Source organism: Glandiceps talaboti, chromosome 7 (genome assembly GCF_964340395.1).
Source record: "Glandiceps talaboti chromosome 7, keGlaTala1.1, whole genome shotgun sequence".
NCBI lineage: Eukaryota > Metazoa > Hemichordata > Enteropneusta > Spengelidae > Glandiceps > Glandiceps talaboti.
Genome location: NC_135555.1, coordinates 8,799,366 through 8,818,569, shown reverse-complemented (window position 1 = coordinate 8,818,569; position 19,204 = coordinate 8,799,366). Strand labels below are relative to the sequence as shown.

General features: G+C 36.5%; 1 protein-coding gene across 2 annotated transcripts in view; it reads right to left on the bottom strand.

The window, feature by feature from the left end:
* Nucleotides 1–2,126: 2,126 nt before the first annotated feature.
* Nucleotides 2,127–19,204, bottom strand: part of LOC144437553 (ras-responsive element-binding protein 1-like) — a 31,119-nt gene continuing 14,041 nt past the window's right edge. Inside the window, exons 1-3 of one of the 2 annotated variants that reach the window (XM_078126512.1) lie at nt 14,518–14,559; nt 10,667–11,367; nt 2,127–9,238 (exon numbers count right to left, since the gene is read on the bottom strand). In XM_078126512.1, the coding sequence (XP_077982638.1) occupies nt 4,418–9,238; nt 10,667–11,367; nt 14,518–14,545 (5,550 nt within the window). In that variant the 5' untranslated portion in view covers nt 14,546–14,559 and the 3' untranslated portion in view covers nt 2,127–4,417. Of the gene's footprint in view, nt 9,239–10,666; nt 11,368–14,517; nt 14,560–19,204 lie in introns of those variants that run through there. The other variant, XM_078126511.1, reaches the window with a different exon arrangement.

Sequence of the window (19,204 nt, the reverse complement as noted above, 5' to 3'; positions counted from 1 at the left end):
TGTGGTTCATTTTGTGTGCAAACACGCCCTCAACGACGTAATTAAGTGTGCTTTCGTTTTTACTTTGGTTAACTGACCATGTGGTTATCATTTGATGTTTGAATCATTCTGGTCTTAATAAATTGCTCAATTATTAATATTAATGAATATTTCCAGGAGGAATGGATTGAAAAATATAGAAATGAAAATTTGGATTGATTTGGAAAAGTCTAAACCTAATACCATGGTCCAAATTATCGCACTAGACTGGGACACATTAAGATATGTCTGACTGCATTTGTACTGTGATGTAAAACATTCACAAGAATCACCTTGAACCTAACCAATCACTACATTACAAGCAATATCCATATCACTCTCACTATATCACAGGGAGCCCCATGAACCATGTTAAAACAATTAAAATAAAACACAAGTTAAATATGCATGGGTAAATGAAAATATATGAAACTCATGGATAACTATCTATATACATGTATATATGTATATACAGGCCTGTATACTGTTGAAATAATATATTTACGTTTCTATATATATTCATGGTGTTTTTCTAGATGAGCATATATAGAAACAGTATATTATTTCAGTTATATACAGGCCCATATACATGTACATAGATAGTTATCCATGAGTTTAAAATATTTTCATTTACCCATGTGGGCCATGCATATTTGCTTGTTTATGTATGTTTGTTTGTTTATTTGTTTGTTTGTAACATAGTTTGTGGGCTCCCTGTGTATGTACCACACCATGCATTACACAACAAACAAGCAATGTAATATCCATGTCATTCTGCCGGCATGAAATTAACTCTTAGTTGACAGGTACATGAGATGACTGTCACAATCCACACACAGGTAGATGACTAAGCTAACCTGAAATATGGCAATTTTCCAAAAATAGTCTTATCTTGTATGTGTTCATGTTTTCTGTTTTAACATTTATCTGGAGGCGTGTATCTGATTTCGATTTAAAATTTAGGTGAGAAAAATTTGTCTGCTAGCTGTGTAAAAAAGTTTATCCAGAACAAAATAAATCCCATCACATCCTTACAGTGACTGATATGAGAACTTGGGATTGAGGAATAGTAACATAGATGCATTTGATTTTATCAACAACAAAAAATTATCATTTTTTAATTTTATGGACATATGTAATATATTAATCAATTTAAATGAATAATTCTTTTAGGAAATCAATGGCAATCATCATCCTTACTCACAAGCCTCTAAATATGTGTGTCCACGAAAAAGTGAACTTTGACCTTAGTTTGCTCACTATAAAAATATTTACTTTTCTTTCAAGTTATGGACATTACATCACAGTTGAAAATTATTTTGATGAGTAATAATAACAGACACACACGCACACACAGAGACATGCCTCAGCTAGCCAAAAACACACAAGTTGCATGCAACAAACAAGGCCAAACACACACACATGATGCATGCATGCATGCTGATAGCCAACCCACACATACTATACATATATACATGCCTACCACCAACATGACCAAAGACATACACGCATAGCAACAGCCAACCCATGCATACAAGTATATGTTTCCTAACACAGCCAAACACCATAACACGCCATGACAACTTTTTCATCAAATCTTGGTTAATATACAGGTTTGGCGAAACATGTTCTTGACAGGTCATCCTCTTATATAGCATTCTAGGTTTTCTTTTGACCCAAGTTCACATATATCATTAATCCCCTTGTAACATTTATAAGGTGTATGTGTAGGCAGACTCAAACATATTACAGAAAATTCAAATCAGGTGTGATTTCTGGAAGTAAATAACCTACTTATATGGATTACTAGCAATTTCAGAGGGTTCAAATGTGTATGGGGAAAAGCTGAAATTCACATATTCATGCTTTCCACCCCAGTCAAACATATACACATGCTTGCTAGTGCAGCACAAAACACATACACACATGCTTGCTGATACAGCCAAAGAAACAGACATACATACATACATACACACACACACACACACACACACACACACATACACAAAATACACTGAAAGAAAACGGAAAAAAAATCGACACAAAGCAGATGAATTATTATTTCAGTAAATCACATGTATTTTCTTCCAACCTCAAACTTGCCATTATTCCAAAATACTTGAGTAAATAAAAAAAAAAAGAAAATTCAAATCACAACTACCATGCGTAACTTCATCACAAGTTTTGCAATTTCCATTATTTTCGGTGACAAGAATGAAGTCAACAACAAAAAATTCAGAACTGCTTGTCATTATTATTACAAGACAAAGTGTAAAAAAATGAACAGAAATTTCATGGTGACAGTAAATACAAATCAAGTGATTAGTTGGTTGGTTGTAATAAACACCTGTTTTATCACCAAAAGATACAATGTGGCATTCTCTATCTATTACTTTGATACAATGTAACAAAATTGAAAATATCTGTCAACAGAAATCAAAAAATTGCATAATTGTTGTCCGATTATCTAAGTCAGTTTATTAGAGGCCTACTTGGGATATATCATCATAAAAGAAAAAGTGTCGAGATGACATTATTATATTGTAAAAGTGTCACCCACTGCAAATATTCACATACAAATGACATTAGCAAAAATTCATCGATTTCTCAAATCAAAAACGTAAAAATAAAACAAAAAGATAATCATTATTTGAGATGGACTTCTACAAATATAGAGACTGTAAGATACGTACTTTCGTTCCACCCTCACCGGCGTTGACCGATGTGTGAGGGCGCCCCATCATGACATACCTCACAGACTATTACTAATTCTACTACACTACGATATTTCATTTTGAATTGCATAGAAATGTTTGATGTCTTTTTGAGTTTATGATGATTTCATCATGTGAACTTTTAATTTTTTTAATTGCATAGTTGATGTAGCAGCCATTTACTAATAATTCAAAATTATTTTTGTAAAAACTGGAAAACAAATTATGAATCATTTCTTGCAGCTGAGACCAGAAGTCGTCTCTCACTCTCTAGGTTAATATGTCTGTCAACTAAAACTGAAAAAAATATCGTAATATACTGAGATATGAGAGAAAATAAATTGTAACTTGTCCTCTGTATATTGGAATGATTTGCATTGAGATTTTAGTGTATACATGTACAATTTGCAATTTTTTTTAATATAAAAAATTTGAAAAAATAAGACCTGAATTATTTGTGACATTTAGAAATGATAATTATGATGATTCGTAATGATTGATATAGTTGTACCATTGCATATAGTATGTGCATAATTCATAACTCAAAATTCAATCACAGATTGCATACAATTATAATAAGGTGCATCCAATTATTGCTGCTTGGCAGGAAAAGTTTGAACAAGACTGTGTACTACAAATAGGTACACAATATTATTGCTAAAGAGTTTAAAACCAACCTGCAGATTGTAACTATTTGGGTACATCATGTTATTGCTACAGAGGTATAGACTCAAATGAATTTAAACAAGACTGTGTATTATAAATACGTACACTGTATTATTGCTAATAAGGTGGCAGGGGAAAAATAACTGTGTGTTTCCGATAACATGGACCCAGAAAATAGGGTAGGTAGGTTGGGATTTCATTTCATCTTTTTGTTTTTAAATTTGAAAAATATTACTTCAACCCAAAAACAAACAAAATATTGGTCAGAATAGCCCTTCTGTGATAGTTTGATGAAATATGTAGACATTACTGGGGAAAGAAAACAGACGCGTATGAGGTCAAGAAGACAAAGAAATTCCAAACTCTTTGTCTTACATGTTTCAAAATATCTTTATGGTTGGAGGCTTAAACTAGGGTCGGTCAAGTTATTGGAAACACACACTTTTTTTATTTAGCCTAATCAGAAAGAATTTAAAACTGGGATATATGTTACAACTATATCAGTACATAGTGTTATTGCTACAAAGACACACAGCCAGAAAGTATTGACACCAGACTGCGTATTATAACTATTCTGGTACATCATATTATTGCTACGGCGACACATAGCCAGAAATTTGTCAACTTTGCATAATATGAAACAAAGATGTTGACACCACAAATAAATAAGTCTTATTGTGACCTACATAAAAAATTCAATTGATAAATTTCACCGATTTGTCAAAAAAATGTAATATTAATTTTGTACATATTTCTTTCTCTGAAATTATTGGGATTAATGTTGTCTACAATATGTACACCCCATAAACCATTCTAGTATACATATTGGTAAGTCAACCAGTCTATCGGAAACCAATGTACAATGGTAAACATAACAAAAAACTAAATTTTGTATCTCTTATTCACACTACATGATGTCTTCACAGAAGCCGTTGTTGTGTTCGTGCCTACAGTTCACTTCTCTCAAAGAAATGTCCCAGTTCACCAAGTTTTAGGATACACTGCTCTACAAACCTTCCTTATTCCACTCCTAGCAGCTTTGCAGCGGAATCTGCCGAGTCCAACATCTGATCAATCACGGATGAGTCATGTATTCCTAAAAGATTCTGGATAATGTCGGAATTTTCCATGGAAGAGGCAATTTCTTCATCTGCCGGAGAAAACATGTCTGGATCAGAACTAGATTGCATTAGCATTGTTCTGTCTTCTACAGCTGATGGCATATAGACATCGCCGTCAGGTTCAATAGTACCATCAGGATCCCACGGTGTCTTAGATTCCACACGACTTGCTTTTGGTGATTCTGGAGGTGATTCCGGATTGACAACCAGGACTCCAGGATCTAATCCATCAACATCACCTTCTGAATCTGAGTCTTCATCTACTGATGCCTTCTTTTTTCCTTTCTGACTCCCCTTCTCTGCTCTTTTACCCTTCTTTGATGGTGTGACTTTGGGAGACTTGTTATTGCCTTTTGTGGTCTTCTTTTTGCCTTTGCTACTCTCTTCATCCTGATGTGCTTTCATATGACGCAGCAAACTGTGTTTTAAGGCAAATGAACGTTCACATTTATCACAGGGGAATGGCTTATCTCGTGAGTGAGTTTTCAAATGCCTGTGTAGTTCTTGCCGAGACCAAAATCGTTTATCACATATTTCACATTTCTTCTTCCGATTTCCATAATTCTCTGGAATCTGATGACTTTTCCCTTGCTTATCAAACTTTACTTCTACAAAATTGAGTGCCGATCCAGATGTATCAGCTTCATCCCCTTGTTGGTCGTCAGCTGTGGTTTGCACTGATGGTTTAGCTGCACGAGACTTAGCCACAGGTTCATCATCAGATTGGGATTCCTGGATGTAGAGGACCTCTTCCTTACTCTTACCATGGATCTTGATAATATGACGTTGACAATTAAACTTGGTCGTGAATCTGGCATCACAGTCAGTACATTTGAATGGATGTGCCAGCGTGTGTATGCGCATGTGTCGAGTAAGAGTTGTACTGTACTTGAACGTCTTCCCACAAATATCGCAACATATCTCATCACTCGATCGTCTGCCTTTCACTTTGCCACTGGGTGACAATTCCACATCTGAATCTTCTTTCTCTTCTTCCTCTTCTTCCTCTTTCTCCATCACATCGTCTTCATCTTCTTTGTCTTCGACATCTTCCACTTTCATATCTTCTGGTTCCTCTTCATCTAAGACAGACTCATTACACATCAAATCAGAAGTATCAGCACTGGAGTCTTGGTTGACCTCACCTTCAACTTTGACCTCATTGTTGACCTCTTCCTCAGACTGAATGCTGATCATGGAGTCATCTGCTGAAGCCTTTGCCATGAACTCAGAGTTGGTTTTAGAGAGTTCATTACTCAACGCCACAAAGTCTGTTTCTTTGAGGGAGTCGTCCAATTCATGTGACTCATCTGGTAAGACATTGCCTGTTGTGATCATAACAGGTGTTTCTTCTGGTTCGATATCTTCTATGCCTTCATACTCTGGTATAGGTGCACCTGGATGTTTCATCATGTAATGGCGGCGTAGTCTCTGTCTGGTTGAGAAGGAACTGCTCATACACATCAAACATTTAAAAGGTCTTTCTGTAAAGCTTCTAAAGCTAGCATCAGATGTATTGTTATTGCAGTGTTTCCTCAGCATGTGTCTTTCACAGTTGGACTTAGTTGAGAAATATACACCGCACTGTGGACACTTGAATGGCTTCAATCCTGTGTGTGTTAAGATGTGTCTTCTCAGCGAGCTGATCCAAGGGAATGTACGAGGACAGTACGGACATGACAATTTATGTGCACTATTGGGAAACGAGTTTCTTCTCAATTTGTTCTGAATTCTTGTCTTGATATGGATAGTGGGTTCACTGAGAGATTTGTCGTCAAGCACCAATGTGTCTTCTTCATCTTCCATACCTCCCTTCTCTGTGTTATTTTTCAAGAAAGAATCAAAGTTGTTCGAGTTGGTTGCTGCTAACATTTTAGATACACTAGCTAGATCACCACTAGAATCTGATCCCATGCTGTTGCTAGGAGATTTGTGTGCAGCCATCTTGTCCTCTCGCTTCTTCCCACCACGTTTTGTATTCGGTCCCAACTTGACAGCAATCGCCACCTCACCATCTTCTATCTTATGGATCTGTTTTGGTATAAGTTTTGCTCCTTTTGTCAGGAGTTTATTTTGTGCAGGATAGATGATTGTTGGTAGGAAAGTCTGGCAATCTTTCTCGTTGACTGTTTGGTGTCGTTTCTCCATGTGTTTCTCTAAGTTCTCTTTCGCTGTAAATGCAGCTGAGCAATGGTAACATCGGTAGGGTCTCTCACTGCTGTATGTTCTCAAATGCTCTTTAAACAGAGATCCTTTGTTGAATTGTAGATTACAATGTGGACAAGCAAGGCAATCAGTTTCTGGATTGTAGTATTTGTGGTGGATAGTGCGGAATCGATATTTACGTGGATCATCCACCATGCTTGCGTCAGTTTCAGTCTTCTTTGGGACAGAGAGATCCATCGGTTGTAGATCCATTCCTTCCTGTGAATCATCTTGGTTGTCTACGTCACTGAATCCGGTTTTACTTGGACTAGTTCTAAGACTGAAGTCAAGTGGCTGGTCTACGTCTTCCCTTTCCTTCTTCACCATTATTTTGGAGTCTCCAATCTGTTCTGATACTGTCTTTATCCATTTCAGAGGTTCATGAAAAATTACCGATGCTTCCACTTCCTGCTGAGACAGATCACGATGTCTTTTCAGGATATGACGGATACAGTTATTTTTGGTGGAGAAGCCATTACTACAGACTTTGCACTGAAATGGCTTCTCTTGACAACTACTGTGTGATCTGAGATGATGTCGTAGAGCTCTGAAAAACTTGAAGTCTTTATTGCAGTACTTGCAGATTGTGTCTGGAGAATGGAAGGTTTCTTGATTCTCATTCTCACCCAAATATTGGTTGTAGGAGATACAGACATCAATCTCTTTCTTCTCTGTCTTGTTATGTTTCTTCCTGACATGTCGTTCACAGTTAGCCTTTGTGGTGAAAGCAAACTCGCACAGCATACACATGAATGGTCGTTCTCCATTGTGTGTTCTCATATGTCGGATCAATGTACTCTTATCTGCACTGGAATAGTTACACATGGTGCACTTGTATGGTGTAAGACCAAAATGACTTCTGACATGACTCTTCAACGCTCTAGCCAATGAAAAGACCTCCTTGCAGTATTTGCAAAAATAACTCTTCCCTTTCTTGGACATTTTATTCATGGTGGGGTCAGAGGTCATGAGATGATCATCACTCTGTAATTCTTCCCCTTCACTGCTTTGAAGTCTAAGATCTTCTGGAGTGACACTTTGAGTGGTAAGATTTTCTGGTGTTAACATCTGAGGTGATGGTAATTGAGGTTGTAGCTCTTGCTTTCTTGGTACCTTCTTTGGTAGTAAGCGTTTCAACGGTGGTGGAGGTGGTGTAGGTTGACCTCTGACTACAGGATGACTGATGAATCGTCGGTGAATTCTCTGCAATGGAGGCATCGGCCGATGAGCTATGAAGGCTGGATTAGGCATTGGACACATTGGATTGGAAGAATTTGTAGCAAACTTCAGTATCTGTTGAACATCAGCAAAGTCGTCATCGTTATCTTCCCCTTCCATCTCTGTCCTGAATGGAGGTGATTTGACAAGGTTCACTTTGACTGTACTCTGAGCTGGTACTTCCGTCTTTACAATGGTTGCTGGTGAAGGAACTTCACAGATTTCTCCCTCTTCTCCTGAGTTGGGCAACGCTGGTTTCCTGATTATGATAATATACTGGTTGGATTTATTGGCAGATTCAGTGTTTTGAGTTGAATCTAAAGGCACGGTTTGAGGTTGTAATTTGAGAGCCGACATAAAATCTTGTTGGGTTAGCACCTTTTTGTTAGCTAGGTTATCATCATTTATGGAGCTCTCAACTTTGATAGTTCCGTGTGATGCCACATGTAGGTTCAAGGCACTGGAACAAGGGAATGCTTTGTTACACGTTCTGCATACGTGTCGTTGATGAGTACTGCTACACCGTCTCACATTCTTTTCACACCATGCCTTAGCAATCAGAGGAAATTTGGCTGACGAGAATTCAGCAAATCCAAGATCCTGGAATCCTACTGGAATATGGGCCGGCCCTGATGGTTGGATTCCCATTTTTCTCGTCTTGTGAGCCATCAATATATGCATACGAAGACCTCTTGGTGTCTTGAAGGCACAATCACAAATTGTGCATCGCTGAGCTAAAGCTGGGTGCACCTCTAAATGCGTTTGTAACCCGTATTTACATAGGAATGTTTTGCTGCATACTGGACAACTTAACTCTTCGTCTTTATTTTCTCTCTCTTTTTCACCTTCAGTTTTTTCCACCATTGGTTCTTCACCATCAACTGCTGCTTTCTTTATAGGGGAGCCTTCACTACTTTCTGTGGTTCGTCGTCTTCTCTTGCTGGAAAGTTTGAGTCGAGGTACACTATAGTCATTTGTAATGGTGATGTCGCTGATCTTGGTATTTTTCTCATGAATTCTCATATGTCGGTACATGTTACCATTAGTTGTAAATGCTTGCCTACAGATCTTGCACTTGAAGGGTCGTTCACCTGAGTGTACCAGCATGTGTCTGTCCAGAGAACTGGTAGAGCTTAGCTTCTTTCCACAAATCTTGCAGCCGTGTCCACCTGATGGATTGTGTTTTCTGATATGAACGGTGAATTCATGGGCACTAGCATATGTCTTGGAGCACACTTGGCATTGAAATTCACCCTTGTCTGTTTCATCTAAATCTCCAGGACCAGGTGGTTTGCTCTGGGGTAACAAAAAGAATAAAGAGAAGAGTAAATAAGTAAGTAAATATATATATAAATAAATAAATAAATAAAACATACAATACTCCAAAGTACTTTTTGGGGTTGTTTTGCTTTATTTTTTGTTTTCTTTGTGATTTTTTTTAAAATCTTTTTTAATCTCTTTTAAAAATGGTTAAATTTGGCCCGTTTGTTCAATTTTAAGTCAATCAAAATGAACAGTTTGCCATGACTCAGACAGACTGAAAGTCAGAAACCTTTATCATTCAGGGTGCAGTGATTCAGATTCATTGTGGCGCTCTTTGTGAATAATTCAAAGAATTCCCAAAAGGAATTTATCTATGATTTAAGGGCCAAGGATTCCGTCCCAGGTTCTGACATTAGTGTTATCTTATCTGTGGAGCCATTAGGATCAAATAGGCTTATTCTTTTGTTCTACTTCTAACCAACTGATTCTCTACTCGTATTCTGACAAGGGCCTGTATAAAAGCCAGGGTTTCAGTCCCAGGTTCTCACATTAGTGTTATTTTATCAGTGGAGCTATTAGGATCAAATGGGATTATTCTTTATTCTAGACCAACTTTATCTACAGGTTGGCCCGAAAAACTGATTTTCCCACCTAAATTTCTGACAGGGTCTTTAAACTGAACTACACATGCCGTACGTCATTCATTGTAATGCTATTTTCATGAGACTCAGTTTTCATTAAAGGCAGTAAGCAGGTAAAATCTACCCAAGTTTCCCTAGCATTTTAACAGGATTCCCTACCAAAATTATGGCACATGGTATGCAAAATTTTGCAAATTTTACCAGATTTCCCTCCTCTGTTACCAGGGTTACCAGACCTTAAGGAAAACACTACAGAATCGTTCATACTCTTTTCTATCCATATACTTATCTTTGTACAATAAAATTCATTTATGATTTTATACAAAACTTTTATTTGTATCTTTGGACAATAATATGTGAATATCAAAGTAACAATGACATTCTTTTAGTTACATCACCATCACCTCTGAATAAAACGTTATTGATAGAATTATATAAGCAAAAGTTAATAGTGAACAGACAATACATTGAAATATAGTAATTTATTCAAGCTAGGGAGTATAAGAGATAAATGGCCAGACCCCCTAGCATACATGTAAACCTCATTTAAAATCACCAATGATATGTACCCACTTTAACAACTGCTTTCCTTAAACTTAGATGTCAATCAACCTTTTTTTTGTATTTTCCCTCATTAAATTTACCATTTTTCATATCACACTCTTTTCCTACCTTTTACCCCATAAATTATCATTTGCTTTTTTCGGTTTTCCCCCTCATTAAATTTTCATATTTTGATATTAACCCATCTTTTTTTTTCAATGTCCCCCCCCCCCCCCCCCCCCCATCATCAAATTATCCATTTTTGACATCAACCTACCTTTTTTCTACGTTTGCCACCTCTATTGCTGAATCCCTTTCTTCTTTTTTTACGGAATGTATTTATGTCCCAATCTTCATCACTATCTGCGGGCACTGGTGTATCCTGGAATGTAGAACTTTTCCCGGTTCCATTTCCTTGCACACTACCTTGGGAAAGCAGTGCAAAGTTATCCTTGGAATTGCTAGACTCATCAAGACTTGCCATGGATGAATGAAGTCCATCTTCACTTGCATTTACACTGTTACCACTGCTATTTAAATTTGATGTCATTTGCATAGGTGAAAGGTCATCTCCTTCAGAGTTATAAGTCCAGTTATCACTACTCCGCTCCTCCCCAGGAAGATCCTGACTGGTGTCATCACTGGCTAAATCAGAGACACCAAAATGATCATTTAGAGGAAAATCCCTTCCAGCACTGTCCATGGAACATGGTTCATTAGCCAATGTTTTGTTTGAGCTTCGGAAGTGTGCAAGAGCTGCCACAGCCTTTTTTGGACTTGCCATCTTTCTGGAATGTGATCTGACTTTGGATATAGCATGATTGAGGCCATCACTGTCGGTATCCAGATTCAACATACTGTCCTCTTTGGCATTGCCATGGAGACCGATCACAGCCGCAGCCTCTACATCATCCATCACAGCTGCTTTCTGTCCTAAGAGCTGTGCTACATCAGTACCACTGCCTGCTTTGCTCCCAACTGAAATAAATTCCAAATAAATATAGCTCATATCAATGACAATTCTATGTTAATTATTAAAAGAGTGGATGTAGCAACATGTTTGTTGAAGAGATCCGACTTTATTCCAGACATGTCTGTCATCACACCCTATACTATACATCAATAGCTAACAATCACACACACATAGATGCACCCTTTTTGCTATTGTTCCATTGAACAATACAACACATCAAAATATTCATGACTTCCTCTTTATCACCTTAAACACTGTAAGAAACACTTCAAGCCAACAACAAAATATTCAAATTAATTTATTGTCTACCAGCAAGTAAAAACTCCTCACAGAACAAACAAATTAGACAAGTGAATTTGTCATCTACAGGCCATCACCATGGCAACAAACCCTGTTTGTCTATCACCCAGAGACAAACTCCTAGTATAATAAAAAGAAATGTTTTCTTTATCACATAGAAAGCTGTGACATGTTAAAATGGTGATGTAGTTTATCATCCCTACGAAATGAGTAGAACTATTGTATTCCAAACATCCACCCAGCCATACATCCACTACCATATATGGAAAGCCTGATCCCATGACCCAGGAATTGATTACTCATTAAACAATTGATAAAATGTTGATGGCACACAAAAATCCCAACCTAGCTATCTTCACTATGTTTACACCATCAATTGTCTTTTCCTCACAGGATGCTGTGAATATAATGACCACTATCAAATTTTATTAGACAGCTAAGGATGTTGAGCGCTATGGAAACCATTGTCAGCTGCAGGACTGGTCTATAAATAGAGTGACTTTGTAATTGGCAAGGCTCTCTTAGCTGTCAACTGATGTTAATGAAATGAGTCCTCCTAACTATACTTCACCTCTCTCACTGTTCATTTCCATTCAATTTCATCAATCAACTCTCTTCAACTGATACCTGTCTCCGTGGTATTTCACACTCGCATCACTGTTGCCATGGCAACCACCACAAAGGAGCATCTTTGGCAACATTCCCAGACATCCACCATACAAGTGAAACGATGGAATGAAGACACAGCCTTGCATGTGCTACAAGTGAATCATACACATACACAAACATATATACACACACATACACATACACATATACACATACATACACATACTAAACTAAATTTGCCAGCTGCAAAGGATGAGTTCAAGTCAAAACTTGTATAAAAATACCACACATACAAATTCAAATGAAAACTGAAACTATTCATAAATTTACATATCAAATAACCATTTCCCTTCACAGCTGTACTAAAATATCTATTTTTATCAAAATTCGTAATTTACAGCGTACATGACATGGGTTTTTTTTAAAGTAGCTATCTGTGTTAAAATCCTTGAAGTCATGAATTAATAAATCATTAGTTATATATATATATACATCAGTTAAGATTAGATTAGACACTGAAATCATCTCAATGTGCTGGCATCAAACTTGCTGGTATGAATCTAAGTGAAATGACACTCACAATATATAGCACATGTAAACATCACTGTTAAAACACACACAAAAGTCAGAAAAGTTGGTTTCATAAAATCTCCACGAACAAATTGAACATAAAAATCTCAATGACTTTCTAGTACTTAGAATCACTGTATCAACTTCCTCCAGTGTCATATCTAAATTAGACAACTTTCTGTTTCATTCGAACAAAATGGTGATGGTGTTTATCGCAAATACCCAGCCAATACCCATAATATTACAAACAGATGTAAAAAAAAAATGAAGATAAATATAAAAAAAATCCTCATCCAAGTTGCAAACGAGAAAATTCCATTACTCTGACATTTTAATGCATACATCAGTTAGAAAAAGATGTACTTTACATGTATGTACGACTTTCTTAATTTTTAATTTTTTAATACATCAGGCATATTTAATCAGTAGAATTTCTGCTTTTTGTATCATCTGACTACCAATCTTGGCCCAGCCCTGCCTGCAGGCTCACAAACAAAAGCCATTTGCTGAGGAAACCAGCCATCTGTTTTGCATTCAACATACAATGAATTTCTTCATCTTATGAGATGCATTTACACTCAAATGGAAGGCAAGTTTACAAAAATACATTTCTACGAAGCATTATATTCCACTAACGCTATCACGACTTTGTGAAATATTTTCTAACTAACATATTACATGTAGATATGGTTGATAACTAATATAATTAATAACTGACTAAAACAACATAGATTATACAAGAACATACATTTAAATGTGTGTTCATGTAAATTTCGATGTAACAGAGTAATCAATATAGAGCCAGTATACAGAGTTTGATTAGTCATCAAATACAAACTGAAAACACTTCATTCAGGCTTCAGTTGAAATTATAGCCTACATGAAAATGTATGTTTGTTGATGACATAAAGAAAAAAGCTGTACTCTAATTCAAACAAGTACAATTGATTAGCCAGCTATAATAGCATCCATCACGTTTGTAATCCAAATTAATTTTTAACCAAAGACAAAATGTTAACACAGGCATACCTCTCTTCTTTCTGAAAATAAATTGTGTAAACTAGGAAAACTACGCCATGGCTGATTTCCTGTAGTGGATATAGCTGACTGGGAGAGACAGGATGCAGATGACATGACTGGGATGGGAAGTAAAGAACATGTAGAGAGAGAGAGAGAGAGTTTTGGTCTACCAACCAGCCTTGACTCATCTCAGCATAGGATAGGAAACCTAACACCAAGCAGGCATTCCAAGACTTCATCTATGTCTAGTATGTGAACTGACACAAATATTTCTACCAACATACTGATGCAGACATGTACTCCAGTCTTCATCAATTTTATAAATTTATCACGGTTATCACTAAAAAAACAAGTCACCGTAATCATCAAACTTTCCAGTTTTTATCTACTCCATCCCTATATTGTTAATACTATGTATATAAAATATTGTACACATATTGTAACTCACATCAAATCTATAAGGTTATATACAAGAACAGTATTTATTCCACTACCAAACCCTACCACACTCATCTAACATACCTACATGCACCTTGCTGCATTGAAATGTTCATATTATTTTCAGGACACCATCCACCCTTGTTTCACTGCCTTAGTTTGCATCCTACTTTGTCTACCAGAGATGAAAATGAAATGTCACTACATCGAATACTTACAGACTGCATCCCAGTCAAATCCTGACATCTTTCACATCTCCTCTTACCAACTTGAAACATATCACATGACTAACCAATATGCAAATGAGATACAGCGACGGTTGCTATGCTACAGGAAGTGATGGGGCACAGTAAGAAAAGTCTTTGCAACCTGCTCACACTAGCACTAGTACAGCGATCATTATATGTCATCATCAACTTTTTGCCAACAGTTCTAAAAACACTTAAAGACATTTATAAACATACTTAGATGCTATCAAGTTTTTTAGTGTTTTCTTAATTATCTTGTTATAAACTATTTAGATAAATAAAAAATTCCGGCCTTCGATAATTTTAACCAATCAACTCGGGTATAGATGTGTAAAATAGACATCAGTTTCTAGGAAGATGGTGATGAAGAAAACCACTTCACTAATGATCTGAACACAGAACAACCAAAATTTAAATTAATCAATTAATTAATCATCTTCTCATCAACAATATTATGTAATGAGGCCAACATATTATCTACATAACCTGACTTCACATACGTATCTCATTACATCACTACAATACTTTCGCAGTTTCAATTCTCGCTATCAAAATTATCACCATGGAAACCAGTTTCCTAATTGTCTTCATGTTATTATCACAAGGATAATATTTCTATAGTTATGTTCTGATTATCAATAGGAAATGACAAGTCACAAATGAGAGTCTGACTACTTAGAACATACCATTCTACTATCAAGGGGGTTTTGCTGCTAGCTCAGGAATGACCTGGGAGAACAACTTAGAACATTCCATTCTACAGAGAAAGGGGTTATGGTAGTGACAAGTCAGAAATGGGAACAGGGTAACAATACTTAGAACATTCCATTCTATCATGGAGGGGATTGTGTCAGTGACTAGTCAGAAATTGGAAACCATGGTAACAGTACTTACTACATTCCACTTTGATAAATCAATTAGAGACAATGCAATTTCTATCATTATTCTGAAAGTACAAAAGAGTTTTTCATTTTCCTTAAAACTATCAGTAACAGAACTCAAACAGTTGTTCCACGCTACTTACTACAAAATAGTAGTTACCACAAACATCTGCTGCTCTCAATCTTGAAAACGGAAAGATGCAAAAATTGTGCTAAAATATTTTCAGTTGTGGGGGTGGGAGTGGGGGTGGGGGTGGGGGTCGGGGTGGAGATGGAGGATTATCGAGATAGGAGGTATATGACTTACATGTATCATTGCATGATGCCAAAAAAGTCAATAGTTAAACAATGGATCCAAAGAGGAACACACATGCATTAAAATAGTATTGACAGTCAAGAGGCCAGTAGTTCCAAAGATAGTCTGGATGCCAACGTGGTCTTTAACTAAACTGTGAGTGGAGGTGTAAATCAGAACAATACCATTATAGGAACTAGACTATTGGAAAGATGGATCAAGCATGTAAATTTACCGTACTGTAACTAGCTAGCAAGTTATTTATGATGAGTACATATAACATGATATAAATCAATTGGGAAATAGTTCAAACACAAATCTTCATGTACTAAAACCTCAACTTACTTGTAACATGGCAAGAGTGAATAACCAACCTCTTCAACTTATTTGTAGTATGGCAATACTGTGTAGAACTTGTAACAACTAGTGCATTCAGTGCAGTGGTTATGGGAGAGAGGAGTGGGGGAGAAGACAGGAGGGGAACTGATCATTGCACAAGCACCAATCAAACCATTACAAAGGAAGCAGTGGCTGGGGGGAAGGGGAGGGGGGAGGAGACAATTACTGTACAATTACTGTTGAAACCATTGCAAGAGAAGAAGTGGATGGAGGAGGGGGGTGATTTTTCATCAAACAAATCAAACCTGCAAAGTAAGAAGTGGACGGAAAAGGTGGAGGGGTTTTTAATCAATGTACAACTACCAGTCAAACCATTGCAAGGTAAACAGTGGATGGGTAAGGGTGTGGGGGGGGGGGGGTCATCAGGTAAACCTACCAAACAACCACTACAAGGTCAGCGGTGCCTTCAACTTTTGTAACTGACTTTTATGTATTGTATATCAACAAATAAAACAGTAGTGTAGTTACAACACCCAGGTTACACTGTTGACTTGTAGTACCAACAACTCAAACATGTATTCATTGACCACATACCAATCTACAATTTATGACACTTTAAACATAGAAGCTTGCTCTCAAACATGCAAAATTTTCCTTCTGCCCTTGTTGTATTGTAACATATATCAAATTATAATTTATGATACTGGTTTAATTTCCATCCGAGGGGTTTCATGGAGGTTTTTTACATTCATTTTTTTTAAAAATGTACAAATTTGCATTTTTCCACTTTTTCAGAAGTTAAAATTAGTGTTACTACCCTTTTCACAACAATCAATAAGCTACATGTAACAATAAACGGCAAGACATGAGGAAACCTTCATGCATCTCAGTTTGGGATTTGCTTTCCACAGTAACCACATGACTACAGGCAATGTACTGGCTAAGACTCTGACTGCATCTGTCAACATATATTTCTACAATGTCAAGTTCATTTACACCCATCAGTTGTTAACAAACTAAGTAATCTTTAAATTTACCTAGGATTTTAAAATATCTCCTGCACACCTGATCTACTACACATTATTACACACTTGACTACACTGATGTAAACCTACATGAGACTCAGCAAATTACAAACCATACATATATATCACTTGTCATCGCGTCCTGATCATGGTTTATTTAGTTTCAGTTCATTCTATAACATCATAGCTGTATTTAAAACAGACTATTCCACTCAATACAGGTGGCATGGTGTATTATATGAGGAGCAGTAATTGTTATAAATATTTGATATTATGATTTAAGGTTGTTCATTGAAGTATAGTGTGTAACATATGGCAGGAAGGCCTGTGTATGCTTGTACCAGTAGAAATGCCCTCATACAGAAAATACCACTGCTGCCATGGCAACCATAGTGTATAGCTCTCTGATGTTAGCAACCGGTCTGACAACACACATTGGATCATTCAAGAAAAAGTGTATTTCAATTTACTTCCATCAAATATCAAAATTAGACCACGAGCAAATATTTTTATTTTCATGACCAATCTATCAGGTTGTCTTTTTCTGCATTTATTCCTAAACTTTTCATTTTTAACTGTATCTTGAGCAGGAAGCAGAGGCCATTTTTTCTCAGTTAACAATGTGCTTTTCATATTGTTTACAAAAACTATCATAAAATGTCGAAATGAAGAAACGATAGAATTATGTACGCTACAGATACAGCAATAATTATGTTTATTTTAATAACTGAAATACTACGAGAATATTTATAGACATGTAACATCTTTACACCACAAAATAATTCATAATTTACTAGTTTATCAATATATTACAAAAACAGAATAAAATTGTATAGACACTCATTTTCAGATTATGCTAAAACTGACTAGGGACCACAGTCCTTTGATAATGACATCATTTTTATTACAACAAATGTAGATAATGAAATCCCAAACTAATTTGAAATGTATTAATAAATACGAAAGTGCAAATCTTGGATAAAGGCCTGAGCCTTGCTTTAGCCTTGATGAAATGAGCTTACCACTGGGGGAATCTACATCTGGTCTTTTTATGTGGTTGTTCGGTCTTTGAATAAGGTGTGATATCTGGATGTGGTTGCTAGGTGTGGTCTTTGGATGTGGTGGTTAAGTGTGGTCATTAGGTGAGGTCTTTGGATGTGGTCGTTAGGTGTGGCCTCTGTATGAGGACGTTAGGTGTGGTCTTTGGATGTGGCTGTTAGGTGTGTTCTTGAATGTGGTTGTTAAGTGTGGTCTTTGGTTGTTAGGCGTGGTCTTTGTATGTGGTTGCTAGGTGTGGTCTTTGTATGTGGTGGTTATGTGTCATCTTAGGATGCAGTTGTTAGGTATTACACTGCAAGGTACAATCAATTGTATTTTCTCATACACACTGAATTCCACAGAATGTTCTTATTTCACCATGCAATGTATGATACTGTCCTGAAAAAACACACAAGTGTGCCATGGCAACAACATAGATACAACAACATCTCAGTTGATTTCTCTCTTGATCGGCCTTTTCTTTTCCTAATCAATAATAGCCACAGTGACAAAATTAAAGTCTTTATATGTACTAATGGGCTCAGTAAAGGGTACTAGGAGCAGACAAAGACTCAATATCATAACAAAATGTCTATTCACAAATTGTAATAACCGTCAGCTATTATCACAAACAATACAGGAGCAGCCATTCTGAATATTGATGGATTCTCATTCTATTGAATGATGAAGATATGTGATAAAAAAATGTTTCCATGGCAACAAGCATCATCAATATAGATGTAGATAGGAGAGGAAAACAAATGTTGAATACCAATGATAACTTATCATCCCATCCTTCACAAAAATGAGTATTTGTTCATTTTGAACCAAACCTAGTACTAGTGTGCCCGCTAAGCCAATTTGACAAGCCAGACACATAATTTCTAGTGACGAACCAAAATTTGGTGTTCCCCTATCTCTTACTATGTGGTGACTCACAAGAAATGTCAGGTTTTATCATTTTGACTGAAAGCAATGAAATTTGGCTATCTTCAGAGGGCACACTGGTCTAGTACTATATCTATATATGGATTATCATAACATAGTTATGTATCAATATTTATATTTCATATGACATG